The sequence below is a fragment of the Podarcis filfolensis genome (assembly GCF_964270895.1).
Source record: "Podarcis filfolensis genome assembly, chromosome: 1".
NCBI lineage: Eukaryota > Metazoa > Chordata > Lepidosauria > Squamata > Lacertidae > Podarcis > Podarcis filfolensis.
In genome coordinates, this window is record NC_139604.1 from 54,503,610 (window position 1) to 54,521,294 (window position 17,685).

Sequence of the window (17,685 nt, forward strand, 5' to 3'; positions counted from 1 at the left end):
TTGAACTTTTTCCAGTCCTCTTCCATCAACTCTTCTCCCAGGTCTCGAATTCTGCCGGTCATTTCTGCCATCTCCATATAGTCTATCATTTGCATCTGCCATTCTTCCACGGTGGGCAAATCTTGTGTCTTCCAATATTTAGCGAGAAGTATTCTTGCTGCTGTTGTTGCGTACATAAAAAATGTTCTGTCTTTCTTTGGCACCAATTGGCCGACTATGCCCAAAAGGAAGGCCTCTGGTTTCTTAGGAAAGGTAAATTTAAATACCTTCTTCAGTTCATTATAAATCATTTCCCAGTAAGCCTTAACCTTTGGGCACGTCCACCAAAGATGAAAGAATGTTCCCTCAGCTTCTTTACATTTCCAACACTTGTTATCAGGCAGGTGATAAATTTTTGCAAGCTTAACTGGGGTCATGTACCACCTGTAAATCATTTTCATAATATTCTCCTTTAAGGCATTACATGCCGTAAACTTCATACCGGTGGTCCACAACTGTTCCCAGTCAGCAAACATAATATTATGACCTACGTCTTGCGCCCATTTGATCATAGCTGATTTGACCGTTTCATCCTGTGTATTCCATTTTAACAGCAAGTTATACATTCTTGACAAAATCTTAATTTTCGGTTCTAGCAATTCTATTTCCAACTTTGATTTTTCCACCTGGAAACCAATTTTTTTATCCAAATTATAGGCCTCTCTTATTTGATAGTAATGAAGCCAATCTCGCACTTTATCTTTTAGTTTCTCGAAACTCTGCAACTTCAATTTGTCACCTTCTTGCTCCAGAATTTCCCAATATTCCATGTTGGACTTTTTCTGAGCCTTAGCTTCCATTGGCGACAGCCACCTTGGGGTTACCACTAGATGTAGTTTGGCAGGCCACAGCGCAACCAGAAGCTCTCCCATTATTACAACTGTCAACTGATTAAACAATTTATGTTATCAGCATTCTGAATTTAAAGTATTTGACTGACTTTTTAATAATAAGAAGAATAACCATGTTGACATCATGTTTTTTGATTATATTGAAACAAATGTAACCTAATTGGGGTTTGTTTTTTTTCAAATGAAATATGTGGCCAATTGTTAGGATGAGTCATCATTCATACTGATTCTTTCATACTGATTTTTTCACAGTAATGCGCCACAAACAGGTTAAAACAAACAGGTTAAATTAATTGAGTGAGTTCTTCAGCTCCGTGCCTCACTGAGAAAGCAATCCTGTACATGTATACTCAAAAGTAAATCTCACTGAATTTAATGGGGTCAGTGGGCACCAGATTACGGCTGAAAGCTTTAGGTGACAGCTAGACCAATTAAAGTTTGATTATTGCAACTGCAACTTTAGCAAATGCTGTAATGGCATTGGGAAACATCTTTGTTTCCTAGTCTTCTACTCAGTCACAACCCTTTTGTCAACCTTTCCAACAGAGTGAAATTCAACTCTCTCATCCTGCTAGTTAATACCCTAAATTTATGCCTCTAAATAATGCCCTTTTCTCATTTCAGAAAAATACAAGGGTCTGAAAGTGTTGGTACATTTATACTAGGTTGCCTGATGTCAAGAGCTTTAGTTCCCTGAGCACAAAATCGGTTGGTTGTTAATGGCTTGAGTTGTTTTCCCTTGATGGTAGAGAAAACAATATTGGAACTAGGGAATCATTTTCTGTTCAAAACAATTCCCTACTCCCAAAAGAAGAAAGAGTGCTTTTATGTTAGGAAACCAGAAATAATGAGACAAAACACCAAGTATGGCGTAGAATTAGGCCCACTTTATTAAATATAAGCAGAACATACTCAACTTATAAATAACAATATGTACAGAAGCATCTTCAAACTCTATCAGGCTCTTGTCTGTTAACTTGGTAAGCCTACACTAAAGGGAGTCAAGCTGGCCTTAATTTCCAACTCCCCTTGCCACACTAGGGCATGCCATTTTAGGGGGTGAAACTTAATTTTTGCAAATTTCAATAAAGGGTGGACACCACAGAAAATGGTCAATTTCATTTCACCCACAGGAGGAGAGCTGTATAGTGAGGAGAGTCTGTACCATTGAATGTAAACTGCACTCAGCCATAATACCCTCATCATCCTGCTGCATACACTTCTACTCATGATAGCTGTGTAATGGTTTTGCAGATGGACATGTACCTGTCACACTACATCCTTAAAGGTGAGGAGGGAATTCTTCCTGATTCGTGGCCCATTAAGTCTGCAAAACCCAAAATGGGTGACACAGGTTAAGCTCAACAGTGAGCCATACCCTTCACCATGACGTCACAAAGCGTGAAATACTCTGGTATCACAATTTACCTCAAACATGCCTCAAGGAACTCATTATCCATTTCAATCTATTCCTTTCCTGTTCACACCTGCAACAGGAAAAGGATAGCTTAGTGCTTCTTCCCCCACTGCTCAACTGTTACTGCTCTTAACCCCCTATGAAGGTCAGAAGGAATGTCTCCACCCCTATCGTTCAGCCCAGACACTGAGGTCCAGCTCCGAGGGCCTTCTGGTGGTTTCTTCACTGCAAGAAATGAGGTTACAGAGAACCAGGCAGAGGGCCTTCTCAGTAGTGATGTCTGTCCTGTGGAACACCCTCCCATCAGATGTCAAGGAAATAAACAACTATCTGACTTTTAGATGACATCTGAAGGCAACCCTGTTTAGGGAAGTTTGTAATGTTTGATGTTTTATTGTGTTTTTAATATTCTGTTGGGAGCCACCCAGAGTGGCTGGGGAAACCCAGCCAGATGGGCGGGGTATAAACAAGAAATTATTATTATTATTATTATTATTATTATTATTATTATTATTATTATTATCAGAGAGCAAAATGTCATTCTATAAGTCTGAAAAGTGGACTCCATCAGCTCTGTAAAGTTCCTGTCTCATGTGTGTAATCCCATATAGTTTCAGATTTACAGTTATCACTCTCTGCACCTTCTAGGGAAATATGGATATCTTGATCTTAGATTGGGTGTTATTATTTAATTTGTTTAGTTTTTGTATGTTATTGTTTATCTGTTCTTATGGTTCTATAGCAATTTGAAAACTAATAAAAATAAACTTAAAACCCCTTTAACAAGTAGCCCCTTCAAAAAAAGAAAAGAAAAAAGGAGCCACTTAAAAACAGCATTTTTATACCATATATGATATAATTAAATTCCACCTTAACTATGAAAAGGCTATTGCAGCCATCCTAAAAATACTTATAAATAAACAGAGTAATACCAGAAAGGCTTATTCCCCTTAAGGAGAAAATGGAAATGTCTTTTGTAGCACATGTCACAGCTTTTAGTACTGACCATAGATATTAGAGGTGTGCACTGAACACAAGATTTGGTTTGGACCTCGACCAGATGATTCAGAAAGTGGTGTGTTTTGGCATGGACCACTTCGGAGGCTACTTGCTTTGCTCAGACCCAAATCAGAATCTTGTTTTGGAACAACGAAGCTTCAAGTTTCCCCATTCACTACAATGGGAATATTTAAAATGTTTATAATGCCTTAACTTTTTGAAATAACTGCTTGAGAGTATAAGATTGTGCCTTTGCCAGTTATGCGGTATATCTCTGAAAATCTTGGCTATCCTTTTTTTTGTTTTCATCATCCCAAATAATCTGATTTGTTTAGCAAGCTTGGCCACCTCACAGTTTACCCCAATGCCAAATCATCTCTGAACCACCTAAGCACCAGCACCAAGTTGGATTGAGGGGGCGGGGGGAGGGGGCAGTTTGTAAAGTTGCATAATAATTTTTGGATAATAACAAGCAGATTTTGTATTTTTATTTATTCATAAATAATTAATATGCAAATCATGAATCACCTTTCTCATTTTCAAGAAACCCTTTCTTATATTGACAAAGCTACTTTTGAAACGGTAGTTGCATATGTTAATAAACTTTACATACTTCTAAGCCAAGCGAAACATAGGGCTAAGCAAAAGACAGGAGACAAGCTCACTGAGAGATGGTCCATATCGATAAATCACTGGAACAATAAATTTCAAGCCAATGTGCAACCAATGTTGTTTGAAAATCTAAATTTCAACATGTCTATATTTGTGCCTTCTACTTGTTTATTTGTCTGGTTTCACACGGTAATAGCAATCAATACAATCTCCATACCTATCCCTTCTAAGCATTAAGAACCTTCTAAAAATCAACTCATAGTACTACAACTACTACTATCACTATGTTCTCGTTTTTATTTATTGTAGATACTGTACGTACAAATATATTATTTTTCTTCCTTTTGGTTACTTTTTGAAGGCTTGTGAAAATCTCTATTTGAAATAAGGTGTGGATGATATCCAACTGTCATATTCAGAGCTCAGACCTATTAAAATCAATGAATGTACATTACTAAAGTTCAGCGCTCCCATTGTACCATCCTGGCACAATGGGTATAACTAACATTGAATATAATCCTGTATAACTCTGGATATATATAGATAATGAGCATTAGGTTTATTCCTATTTTTTTCTTTTGTTTTACAATTCTCTCCCCTCCCCAACCTTCAGGTAAATCAAAGAGCTAACCCTTTGCTATATTCTTTCCAGTATGCGACTGCTACATTTATCTTGAGATCCTGAGTCTCTCCATTCCTTTAATCAAGGCATCCTTCACATCTTTGTTCCTGAGGCTATAGATCAGGGGATTCACGAACGGGATCAATACTGTGTAAACCACTGCGATTATTTTATCCTGCTCCAAAGAGTAGCTGGAACTGGGTCTCAAGTACATAAAGAGGAGGGTCCCATAGAACAAACTGACGGCGGTTAGATGAGAAGTACAGGTGGAGAAAGCTTTGTGCTTGCTGTCAGTGGAGCGTATTCTGAGGATGGTAGAGAAGATGCAGGTATAAGAGATGAGAACTATGGACGTGGTGGTAACTTCATTGAATCCAACAATAGTAAAAACAAGGATTTGGTTGAGAGTGGTATCGGAGCAGGCCAACTTCATCAGTGGTGGCCCATCACAAAAGAAATGGTTAATGACCTTAGAATCACCAAAGGACACTGTTAAAGAAAAACCTATCTGTACTGTTGCATTTAGGAAGCCCACCACAAAAGAAGCAAACACCAACAAAACACATAGTCTTTCAGACATGATGACTGTGTACATCAGTGGGTTACAGACGGCCACATAGCGATCATATGCCATGGCTGCCAAGAGGTAACATTCTGCTGTTGCCAAAGCAATATAAAAATACAACTGAGTGAAACAGCTAGAGTAGGAGATGGTTTTTCTATGTGATATGAAGCTCACTAGCATCTTGGGTGTTACGACAGAGGAATAGCACAGGTCCAGGAATGATAAGTTGCTAAGGAAGAAATACATTGGCGTCTGAAGCTGAGAGCAAGTCCTCACGATTACAATGATCCCAGCATTCCCCAATACTGTGATAATGTAGATCAGCAAGAAGACTATGAAGAGGATGATTTGCAGTTCAGATCGATCTGTGAGTCCCACAAGAATGAACTCGTTCACTATAGTGCAGTTGTCCCCATCCATGTGCACTTGCAAACATACTGTTATTTGAAAGGAGGAAAATAATAAATTTCAGTGTTATAGGTAGCAAATCAGATTTTGAAAAGCTGCTATGAAAAATACAAGATCATTTAACATTCAAAATCTCTTAGGATATATCATCATTTTTTTTAAAAAAAGGAGGAACTTGTCTGAGCAATCTCCAGTTTGATCCTTTAACTGAAAATAAACAGGCATTGTTTCAGTTATTGTTCTTTCTCCTTTTTTAAAAAAGGCCCCCTTCTAAATATATTTTTATATTGTGAGAAAATTAAGAATACTGAGCAGTGCAGAGGCACTAGAACAGCAGGATAGAATTTCCTATAAACAATATATAAAAACAAGAAGAAAGAATAAAATGGGAGAAAGGGGAAAGGAAATTGTAGGCCACTTTTAAGAACTCCAGCAATGATGAGTCATTTGGACTTAAGCTACACCCAGTTGACTTCATTTAAACTCAATATCATTTCCTCAAGTGCTGGGAATAACAATTGATGGTAGCACTCTTTTGTTCATATCCTGTTTATGAGCTTCCCATAAGGATCTGGTTGCTTAGGTCAGGATGCTGAATAAGACAGGTCTTTGGTCGGTCAGAGCTCTTCTAATGTTTTCGTTAATGTAACATACTGATGTAACATACATGCCAAGCCAATAAAGGAGTTCCACATATGGAAGCAAAATTCCACAGATGGAATGTTCTCTATATATGGACATGGGCACCAGGTTAAGAAATATAAGATGACAAATCATATGGGAAAGAAGCAAATCATTTTCTTTACGTCAGCATGGATGTCTCATTTTTAGCCATAAATGCTTTAAATTCATTATAAATTCTCTGAGAATCTGAGGACAACATCAGCTTGTATACCACAGTGAAGAAAAGGAGAGATCTGTACTCACCACAGTTTCAGGCAACAATTATAGCAGCCAGGGAAGGAGGCATATTGAAGTTGGTTTCTTAATTATTATTCTAGGTTATTATTCTAGGTCTGAAGTGCATGCCTTCTTTTAGTCATCAGATTCCCAAATGAAGATGTAGTTATTTTATCTTGAAGATCTGGGTTTGGGTAAACCCATTGGGATCCTTCCACCTGATGGACCTCTGCAGTACTAAGTCAAGCTGCTCTGTTAATAATTCTTTGTTTACCTTGTGACTTTGCCAAGATGTTTTTGGTTTGATATGGAGGAATCCCTAAATAATACACAGTGGAAAGATATTATGGATGATACGATTTTGGGTGCTTCACACTGACAGACCTCATTGGAAGGGAATATAAACTTCCACAAACTGTTACAAAAAGTAGCTTTATTATACTGGCCTTTCTTTGTTGGTGAAGTGCCAGGATTTTACAAGACAAAAAAGTAATTTTCTCCATACTGTACTTTAACAACAAAACTCCTGTGGCGGTTCTAGCATACAGAGATTTGTTAGTACAATCTCCCATGGGGCACTGGCTAATGAAACAGTTGCTGGATTCTCTGTTAGTGCCATCTGTAACCATAAAGGAAACAGATTTTTGTGAATTCTAATATTTACTTATTTATTACATAGACCCTCTTCTTCACCCAATTGTCCCAGGATGAGTTACAAGAATACCAAAAATAAAACAGGTGCAAGTTATCTTGAATATATTAAAATAAATATGCAAAATATGATCGGATCCTAAAGGACTACAGTTGGTGGGAAGCAATCTGCCCCATGGGATATGGCTTGGCAGCAGCTGAAAGCATCTAAGATGCTGCTTGAAAAACTGGCAAGGCATTTTTTAATATTAAAAAAAACCTAGAGAAAAGAAATGAACATAAGAGCCCCACTGCATCAGACCAAAGGCCCCTCTAGTCCAGCTTCCTGTTCTCACTCTCTCCACTTTTGCTTCCTGGCAGCTGTCCAGTATGACAAGATCAATTGCCATTTCCCCATGATTTGGAGAATGATTTTGGACCTGCACCTTAGAGAGGTTTACCTATAACAACAATGAGACCTCACATAACTTAAACAGTTTGGCATTGAGGTCTATTGATGATGCCAAAATTCATTTTGAAAAGTGTCTTAATTGTATATTACCCTATTTGTATTGAAAATAAAACTCACAAGGAAATCAACAAGCAGTACTTCCAGTACTAACAGTATTCATGGTCTTGAAATACTTATTTTGCCAGCTATATTCCAAGGAGGACTCTCTTTTCTTCAAGTTCTTCCTCAGGATCAAAACATAAATTGAAAGTATGTTGAGATTTTTAGGCTAGCATTGTTTGCATTAACCAAACTGTCTTCTTGCTCAAAGTCACCTTCCAGGGTAGGTATTTGACACATACCCAGAAGCTGATTAGTTTAACTCAGGAATGGCTAACCTACAGCCCTCCAGATGCTCCTGGACTAACATTACCCCTGATCATTGGCCATATTGGCTGGAACTGATGGGAGTTGGGAGCCCAGCAGCATCTGAAGGGAAACAGATTCTCCACCTCTAGTTTAACCCTTTATTCATGATGAAACTATGAATTATTGCTGAAATGGACCTGAACCTTTTATGAAATGGTATTACAGAGCAACACATTTCCTTCAAGCAATCAGCTTTATGGGAATATTCACATTTGAAAAAGCCAAGTGTACCCCAAGGGCATGTAGTTTGGTTTGTGTATGAAGGACTCTAGATTCTAGAGCAGCGGTTCTCAACCTGTGGGTCCCCAGATGTTGTTGGACTACAACTCCCATCATCCCTGAGCTCTGGCCTTGCTAGCTAGGGGTGATGGGAGTTGTAGTTCAAAAACATCTGGGGACCCACAGGTTGAGAAAGGATGCTCTAGAGGGAAATAAGGCAGGTGAAGAGAAATGAAGAAGCTGAGAGAGCAGAGTGAATACTGGACCAGAAGTCCAAGTAGATTCTTCCCTTCATGTGGGTGCGCTGTTGGCGGCTGTGGAGAGCTCATAGGGCCTTCTTAGTAGTCACATCTACCCTGTGGAATGCCCTCCCATTAGATGTCAAGGAAATAAAGTATATTTCCTATTTTTCACACCTTGCGCTTATTATGAGGAATCTCTGAACATCTATCATGGAACTTTTGCACACTGCTTTATTATATGTTTAGCTGTTGTTGCTTTAAAAAAATACCTGACCCTTTCTCCAAGCAGAAGGTAGCGTATTAATTTATTTGCAGTGTTTATGTTCTGCCCAATAATTAAGGTTCTCTGGGTGTGTAGAGTAAACATGGTCTCCTTATTACCTTTTTATCCTCACAGCGATTCTATGAGGTATATAGTAGCATATATTCTATATCCTAAGTAGTAGAATATTCTATATACTAAGTAGTAGTGATCGGCCCAAGATCTCCCCATGAGACCACTCTGGCTTTTGTGTTTCCTCACAATCTTAAGATCTCATGTTCATCTCCACAGCCCTCTCTCATTGCAACCACACATGATTTGTGGTATCTTCTACATATTTATTGTAAGAGGTAATCATAGATAAGCAATTTAAGAATAGGGCATTACTTTCCTAGAATTGACTTACTCTCTTTTCTTTAAAAAACAACTCAACAATTTTCGGGGTTTCCTAAAAAAAAATCTCAACAACTTTTGGGATGTCCTGGTTTTTGCTTTTTGAAATATGGCAACCCTAAGCTACAATGAGCACTTCTAGCTTATATTATTTGCTGAACTTATATTGATCCTTAAGATCATCATATAGGTAAATGACAAGAGAGGCTACATTTTTGTAATTTTAATATTGGACATGCAATACCATACATAGATGCTGATAATGGACTAGCAATATATAGCTCTTGTGGAAATGTTTAGAAATTGTTGCTAGCTACTCATTTTGTTACATACCTTCCTCTGAATACCTCCTAAGGCATCCTTAACCTCCTTGTTTCTCAGGCTGTATATCAAGGGATTCAGTAAGGGGATGACAATTGTGTAGAACACAGCAAGGGTTTTGTCCGTGACATCTTGAAGAAACGATCCACTGCCAGAGTTTGGTCGGAAATGCAAGATAAGAATTGCCCCGTGGAAGATGGTAACTGCAGTGAGGTGTGAGGTGCAAGTGGAGAACGCCTTGAGTCTACCTGCCCTTGAGCTGATCCTCACAATGTTGATGAGAATGTACATATAAGAGACGATGACACTCAGGATGGTGGTTCCTTCTACAAGCCCAGCCTCAAAAAAAATCAGGCGTTCATTGATGTAAGTATCCGAACAGGAAAGTGATAAAAGTGCAGTGATGTCACAATATACATGATTGATTTCGTTCGATTGACAGAATGACAGCCTGAAGGTGAAGACTGTATGGAGAAGAGAGTGCAGAAGCCCAAGAGCATAGGACCCCACCACCAGAAGTGTACAGATTTTAGGAGACATGAGGACTGGATACAGCAGTGGTTTACAGATAGCCACATAGCGATCGTATGCCATTGCAGCCAGGAGAAAGCACTCTGTGCTGCCCAGACCTATCACAAAGTACATTTGCAATGCACATCCAGTGAGGGAAATGGTCTTTTTATCTGCTAAGAGATTCACAAAAGTCTTAGGGGCAACCACAGAGGAGAAGCATGCATCGAGGAGAGAGAGGTTGCTGAGAAAGAAGTACATTGGAGTGTGGAGCTTGGGACAGGCTCTTATTAACACAAACAGTCCTAGATTTCCCACCAAAGTAGCAATATAAATAGCAAGGAAGACTAGAAAGAGGACAATCCGTAGTATGAGATTGTTTGTTAACCCTACAAATACAAACTCATTGATTATTACGGTGAAGTTTTTCTCTTTCATTGCATTCAGATTGTTTTATTCCAGAGCTGTAAAATAAAGAAACACGACAACTGAGAAGAAACGACCATTTATTCATCATGCACACGAGAAATCTATGCAATTCATTTGCCACCAGTGACTCCCTTGTTTTATTTAGACAAATATTGGAAGGATTTCTATCAAAGGTACCAGGCGCTTGGGGATAAAGGGAGTGTCTTACCTTCTTCTTCAGCTCTGCAAAGGTATCTGCTTATACAACATGGGGGCCTAGTTATAGGTGGGAAAGGATGTGATGAAGACACCCACACAAACTAAGAATGTACCCCACACAGCTAGCACATCCTTTGTTAATGTAGGAAAGTGGCTATACCAGGAAGCAATGTAGAACCTCTTTCAAAAATTACGGTACTTTTTGGCATTGAAAGTGAATACCCTCCAGCCCAGCCCAGAGGAAAACCAGGACATGCATCTTTCGGGGCTGCAATTTCAAAGGAGCCAGGGGACTTGTGCACGAACACAGCACCCCAAAATGGGGTGTCCCACTTAAATTGGGACAGTTGAGGGGTATGAAAGTGTGCCTTTGGTTCTGCTGCTACAAGAATGCCGCTGTTAAGAGTCTCTATTACTGGGGATGTTGAGAAAGAATATGTAGTCAAAGTTATGCAAGTAAATTCAAGAGTTCGACTGAAAAATTCCTCTCACTTCTGTTTTAAGTGTATAATTGAGACACTCAGAGTAGATTTACGATAATCATTACGCATACTTGCAATTTTTCCAGAAGCTCTTTTGACTGTTAAGAGGGTCCCTTAGTAAAATTCTGCACATTTTCCTTCCCCTTCTAAACTAAAATGACACTGCAGGATCTGGTATCTGTTACAGCTAAGTAACAACTCTGACTCTTGGATTGCTGAGCATAATCTTCTCTTGAGAACAATGCTTGGAAGGTACATGCACTACAATATTGAAGAAAAATAATCAGTGCAGAATGCTGATCAACTGGCTTGCAGTGGAATCATGAAGCACTCTCTCCTTTCTCTGGAGAGCATAAAAAAACCATAATTCTTTAAATGTATATAAGCCTGCATAACAGAGCTCATATAAAGAATGCAAACAGCAAACAAAATCACAAACAAAGAGGCAAAAAGCCTGCTACAAGGATCAATCAAACATGCTTCAAAATTATCATTAGCAGAAGAAGTGCATATATGTGCCAAATTAAGAGCAAAGTTGGGGGAAAGTTATGCAGAAAAACAAGGTGTGTGGTTGCAGGAAAACAACACACTGACTCCTGCTTTCTTATATGTCTCTACTTACTCTTAAAGGAAACTGGGGTGGTAGAAGATCTGAAGAAATAAATGGAGAATAAAATTGCATCAATGGAACTTAATTCCAGAGAGATAACTATGTTGGTCGCTTGGAGTAAAACCCAAATAGAAAAATGTGATAATGAGCACAGTTATTGTATCCAGAAGCATTCTTAGACAGAGTCCACTTTGTCAGCTGCACGGAATGGCATGTATATATAACTGTAGAGCTTTTATTTTATCCCTACCACCCTCAGTGCTCCATGTCCTTGGAGAACTGCACAGAATTCATCATTTTAGGAATTCATCTATTGGGAAAATGTGCCATACTCTCCCCAAGACTCAAGTGCATTGAGGCACAGAAATTGTTCATTGTTTGTTTCTGGTAAATAATAATAATAATTCCATATGAAGAGGCAGGGCCGACCCAATACATTTTGGCACCTTAAGTGAACCACAGAAAGTGCCTCCTCCTTGCTAGGGAAGATGGAGTGAATAAAGATTAACAAAGGGGAAATAAAGATATACACTGGGATCTGCTACCCCTGTGGATCTTGCCACCTGAGGCAGTTGCTTCATGGGTGGGCCACCCTTGTGAAGAGGCAATAATAGAGAAGGGGAGGAGTATTGTTAGCCTTGAAAAACAAACTTATATGAAGCTACAACCATAGCTGTCAACTTTTCCCTTTTCTTGGAGGAATCCTATTCGGAATAAGGGAATTTCCCTTAAGAAAGGGAAATGTTGACAGCTATGGCTACAACTGGAAGAATGTTGGGGGCATCATAGACTGGAAATGGATAACATTGTTTCATGAAGGAATCCCAATAACATAGGAAGCCAAAGCCGGATCACTGGTTTATCTGAATGAATATTGGCATTGGAGGGCAGCAGCCATGTGCAGGACTTAGCACTGACTGGAAGTGGCTCTCTAGGGTTTCAGGGAAAGAACCTTCCCAGCACTACCCAGAGATGCTGCACATTGAACCTAGGATATTTTGCAGGGAAAGCAATGTTCCATCAAATTCACATTGACACTTTGTCACAATTTGTTTTTCTGGGAAAGGGTTGTAACTCCGTGGTAGTGCATCTGCCTGCAGAAGGTCCCAGGTTTTAAACACACACACACACACACACACACACACACACACACACACACACACCAATACAAAACAGTGAGCTGGCAGGAATCAGGGGTACCATATGTCCATAATTTACCGGACATATCCAGAATACTGCAGTCGGAGTCAATGTCTAGGCGGAAATCAGCTAAATGTCTGGGAAAATCTGGATGTATGGCAACCGTGTTGGCAGTGTTGTTGCCGATTTCCCTCAAAAATAGTGCATTTTTAAAAAGCATTTTTGCCAAAAATAGCTCAAAAGCTTTTTAGTCCAGATTGTCACTTCTTGAAATATGGCAACCCTAGCAGAAATACAAAGTACTGGTAGGTACCAGTGCTGAAGCATGGGGAAACACGTGCGACTGAATTTTCTAATAATAAATATTGATATCCATTTTGAATTTTATCTCTTTTGTTCAAGGAAGGACCCAGGGGAGCAGGAGATTTAGGCAGCTGTTGGAAAGTGGGGACTTGCAGGCAGTCTCCACAACTGCCTCAAAGGGGCTAGGCCTCTGAAATGTGTTGCTATGCTGACACTCCTGAGCAGACCTTGTTTCTTCTAATAAAGAGTAAACGTCACTTACTCTGTGTGATTTATTGCTGGCTAGCTTCTGGCATAATGTCAAGCCAAACAATTGAAGAGGGCCTAATTGAGTTTCACAATTAAGTCTATAGAGGAGATAAGTTGACTGCCTTTTTTTAATTTTTCAATTCTAAAAAATACTTCATAGCCTAAAGTCATGCAAGCATTGAGAAAATAGAGAAATATAGGATAAAATATAAAAGAAACAAACCCAGTGAACTAAAAGCAATAAAATCATATCTACAGTTATAGTCACTGTAGAAAATGACTGAGTCACACATCAGGGAAAGCCTTTTTAAACTTTCTGCAGGCAGTGCAATGGCATCTCAGATACTTTTTGAGATGACTGGCAGACAGCAGCTCCCTCTCCCTCTGCTTCTTTCTGTGTGAAAGTTCTTTGTCAAATCCACAGCCCGGCTGTACATCACAGGTAGGACAGGAGTTGGGAGCAAGAAGACTGTTGCACCCGCTTGGAACTGAATCGGGCACAATGTTTTCATACGATGGTAGTAGCACTGGGAAGGGATCCCTTTCAAGACTTTCCACTGGCCACCACTCGCAGCAATCCCATTGGTGATACTTTTATCTGGCCATACATTTGGTGGATAGAAAAGGGTGCTCTGTGCCAATGGAATGCTGTTGGCATCACTTGGCAGGCAGCAGGTGGGCAAGATGGATAGATGGACAACTCTGTCAAATCCAAGCCCTCCCTCCACCCTTGCAGAAAGGGGGCTTTGACTGCTTTATAAATTGCAATTTCAAAAAGAGCATGATAAGCAGCATCCCAAAAGCTTCTTGCATATTTCTCCCCTACACCCCCGATTCCGCCCCCCACCCCTGTCAGCTTCCATGTCCCTCACTATAAATATATAACATGCTCAGTTTAGGACTGACAGGTACCTACTGCCATATAATGTAACACAACAGGGGAAAGGTTGGTAGGGGAGATAAAAGCGCCCGTTCCTCTCTTCTGAAACTCCCCACTTCCAACAAAGTCTAAAGAGCACTACTGTCTGGAGCCCTGGGCAGAAGCAAACCTCTCAGGGTGTGGATAGGTTAGCAAGGATGTAAAATGCAGCCACCTAAAACTAAGGTAGTGGTTTCAACACAAACAGGAGTTTCTCTAGATACACAGAAGAAATTTTGTCAATTAAAATCACACACTGTCAAATAATCTGTCAAGAGTTCCAGAATGTGAAGGAGGCGGGGGAGAAAATGGAGGTGGGGAGAAAAGAAGAAAATAGGTTGTTCAATCCTCAACAAGTTATAGAAATGAATATGGAATGTGAAGTAAAAATAAAATCCCTTACAGGATGTAGTTTAACCTTTCCAATGCCTGTACCACTCTCCTCCCCCAATTATCTAGATGTAAAATGCTTAAGCCAGGCCCACACTAGTTTTTCTGACAGCTAATTCATACCCTCCACCAACATTACTCCAATTAAAATAAGGACGTCCTATTCAATAATGATGATGATGATTTTATTATTTATACCCTGTTCATCTGACTGGGTTGCCCCAGCCATTCTGGGCACCTTTCAACATATATAAAAACATAATAAAACATTAAACATTTTAAGAAAACTTCCCTGTACAGGGCTGCCTTCAGAAGTCTTCTAATGATTGTAGAGTCACTGGTCTCCTTGACTCAGTGGTTGGATGCCCTCTAACATTTCTCCAATGAAAATAGTGACATCCTAAGGAAAAGAGGGGTGTTCCAGGATCAAATCAGAAACCGGATCGGCTTTTGTAAATTGAGAACTGTCCCTGGAAAATAGGAGCACTTGTAGGATTTGCTAATTTTCATGTCCTGAAACTAATTTCTTTAAGAGTTCTGAACAGCACTGAAAGGTTCCTGTTCCAAGTTGACTGAACAGGAGCACTTCTCATACTCCCTATGGCTTAGGGCAGGAGTGATGAACCTGTGGTTCTTCAGACACTGCTGAACTATAACTCCCATCTTGCCTGAACATGAGTCTGATGGGAACTGGAAACCAACAACACCAAGAGGGCTACAGCAACTCCCCATCACTGACTTAAGGAGGTGGGGATACAATGCACTATTAAGCACTATGTTAATAATACAAAAGAGAATAGTTAAAACAGTGGTCAACCTCCATATTAGGGGATACACCATATATCATTCATAGCATAGAATGTTTCCTTCATTCAGCTTGGAATAATATGGACATAGTTTAAGGGAAACATTACATTCCTCACCAAATCAGCACATAGAGGCCAGAGAGAATTCGGTGCATCCTTCTTTCTTTCCAGACTTTACAGATTTAATAATGCCATGCCCATTTGATTTTATAAGGTTCATTAACAAAATATTTTGTCACACACCTTCCGCTGAAAGCCTCCCAGAGCATCCTTTACCTCCTTGTTTCTGAGGCTATAAATCAAAGGGTTGAGCAAAGGGATGACAACTGTATAGAACACGTTCAGTGTTTTGTCAAAGACGCCTTGAACCAAAGATTCATCGCTAGAGGTTGGTCGGAAGTGCAGAATGAGAATTGCCCCATGGAAAATGGTAACCACCATGAGGTGCGAGGTGCAGGTGGAGAAGGCTTTCAGCCTGCCTGCGACCGAACTGATCCTCACCACAATGTTGGTGAGAATATATGTATAAGAAACTACAACACTCAGGATGGTGGTTACTTCTACAAGACCAGCCACATAGAAAATCAGGAGTTCATTGAGGTGGATATCTGAACAGGAAATGGCCAAAAGTGCTGTGATGTCACAGAAAAAGTTATTGATCACGTTAGACCTGCAGAATGACAGCCTGAAGGTGAGGACTGTGTGAAGGAGAGAGTGCAATAGGCCTAGGGCATAAGACCCCAACACCAGAAGAATGCAGACTCTAGGAGACATGAGGACTGGGTACAGCAAGGGTTTGCAGATAGCCACGTAGCGATCATATGCCATTGCAGCCAAGAGAAAGCACTCTGCGCTCCCCAGACCTATAAAAAAGTACATTTGCATTGCACACCCAATAAAGGAAATGGACCTTTTCTCTGCTAGGAAGTTCACTAATGCCTCTGGAGCAAACACAGAAGAGAAGCATACATCCAGGAAAGAGAGGCTGCTGAGAAAGAAGTACATTGGAGTGTGGAGCCGGGGACTGGCCCTTATTAAGGCAATCATTCCTAGATTTTCAACCAAGGTGATCATATAAATAACCAGGAACACCAAAAAGAGACTAGTTCGTAGTGTAGGGTTGTTTGTTAATCCCACAAAGGCAAACTCACTGACCACTGTTGTGGAGTTTTCTTCAGACATTGCACCCAGGTGAAATGTCCAGATCTGAAAAAACACCAAAGCATAGCACAGGTAAAACAATACTTTACAACCAATGTATGGATTTCATTGTTAGCAGTGGCAGGGATGACTATGAGCTTCCATTACTCAGTGGCGTAGAGTGGGTTGTCAGCACCCGGGGCAAGGCATGTAATTTGCGCCCCCTAACCCGTGGATTTGCGCCCCCTAACCCGTGGATTTGCCCTAACCCCAGATGTTGCGCCCGGTGCGGCCGGCCCCCCCTGCACCCCCCACGCTACGCCACTGCCATTACTTTAACAGAAAATTTTACGCATGCTTGAAGGACAAGACCTTCAGGCATAGTTTGCTGCAGGCTTGCGTTCAAACCAATGAACAGTTTAATGCAGCATCTTAGAGACTAACAGATTTGCTATGCTTTTAGTCTGCAATCTTATGCACACTTACAAGGGAGTAAATCTCACTGAATGCACTGAGACCTACTTCCAGATTACTAAACATTCATAGGATTGTACTGTCTGTGGCTAATCTGAAACGTCAATTACAGAAGCAGCATTATATATCTGGTTGTCAGATGCTTGTGAAAAAGACCAGGGAATGGCTACCCGCCCCATGCCTTCTTTGTAGGCTCCCCAGCCCAAACTAGCGGGCCAAAGTTTAAGGTGAGTTACTGAATTTGATGGAGGTTTTGTGCTCAGCTTTGGTGTGATAGGGAGCAGTCCCCTCAAGGCAGGAGTCTGGGGCAAAAGTGCAAGGCACCACACAGTAGAATGAGCAAGAGGAATCCCAAATGCACCAGGTTGGGCTTGTCATAATTTAATGAAATGAAATCACCATCTAAAGAGGAGCTATCTGTAAGACCACCAAGTCCATGTTTAAAGTTACCTATCTGCACAACTAGAGGTGTGGGCTGGGGTCAATGAACAAGGATGATGAAAGCTGTAGTCCAATGACATCTAGGAGGCATAGATGATTTGAGGAAGCATTGTCAATTTGTGCAGTCGTACCTTGGTACCAGTGGTACCAGTGCAATTTGCCTTTGAAGTGGTACCTTGGGTTAAGTACATAATTCATTCCAGAGGTCCGTTCTTAACCTGAAACTGTTCTTAA

The 17,685-nt window shown here is 40.2% G+C and overlaps 1 protein-coding gene across 1 annotated transcript; it reads right to left on the reverse strand.

Annotated features, from left to right (window-relative positions):
* Nucleotides 1–3,905: 3,905 nt before the first annotated feature.
* On the reverse strand, nucleotides 3,906–16,578 carry LOC310744826 (uncharacterized protein; the record flags this gene model as incomplete). The annotated part of the gene is made up of 3 exons (XM_083576528.1): nucleotides 3,906–5,554; nucleotides 9,357–10,046; nucleotides 16,287–16,578. The coding sequence occupies 3 exons, from the start codon at nucleotides 16,576–16,578 to the stop codon at nucleotides 4,587–4,589; spliced, it is 1,950 nt and encodes a 649-aa protein (XP_083432654.1). The 3' UTR covers nucleotides 3,906–4,586.
* Between the last annotated feature and the right edge of the window lie 1,107 nt (nucleotides 16,579–17,685).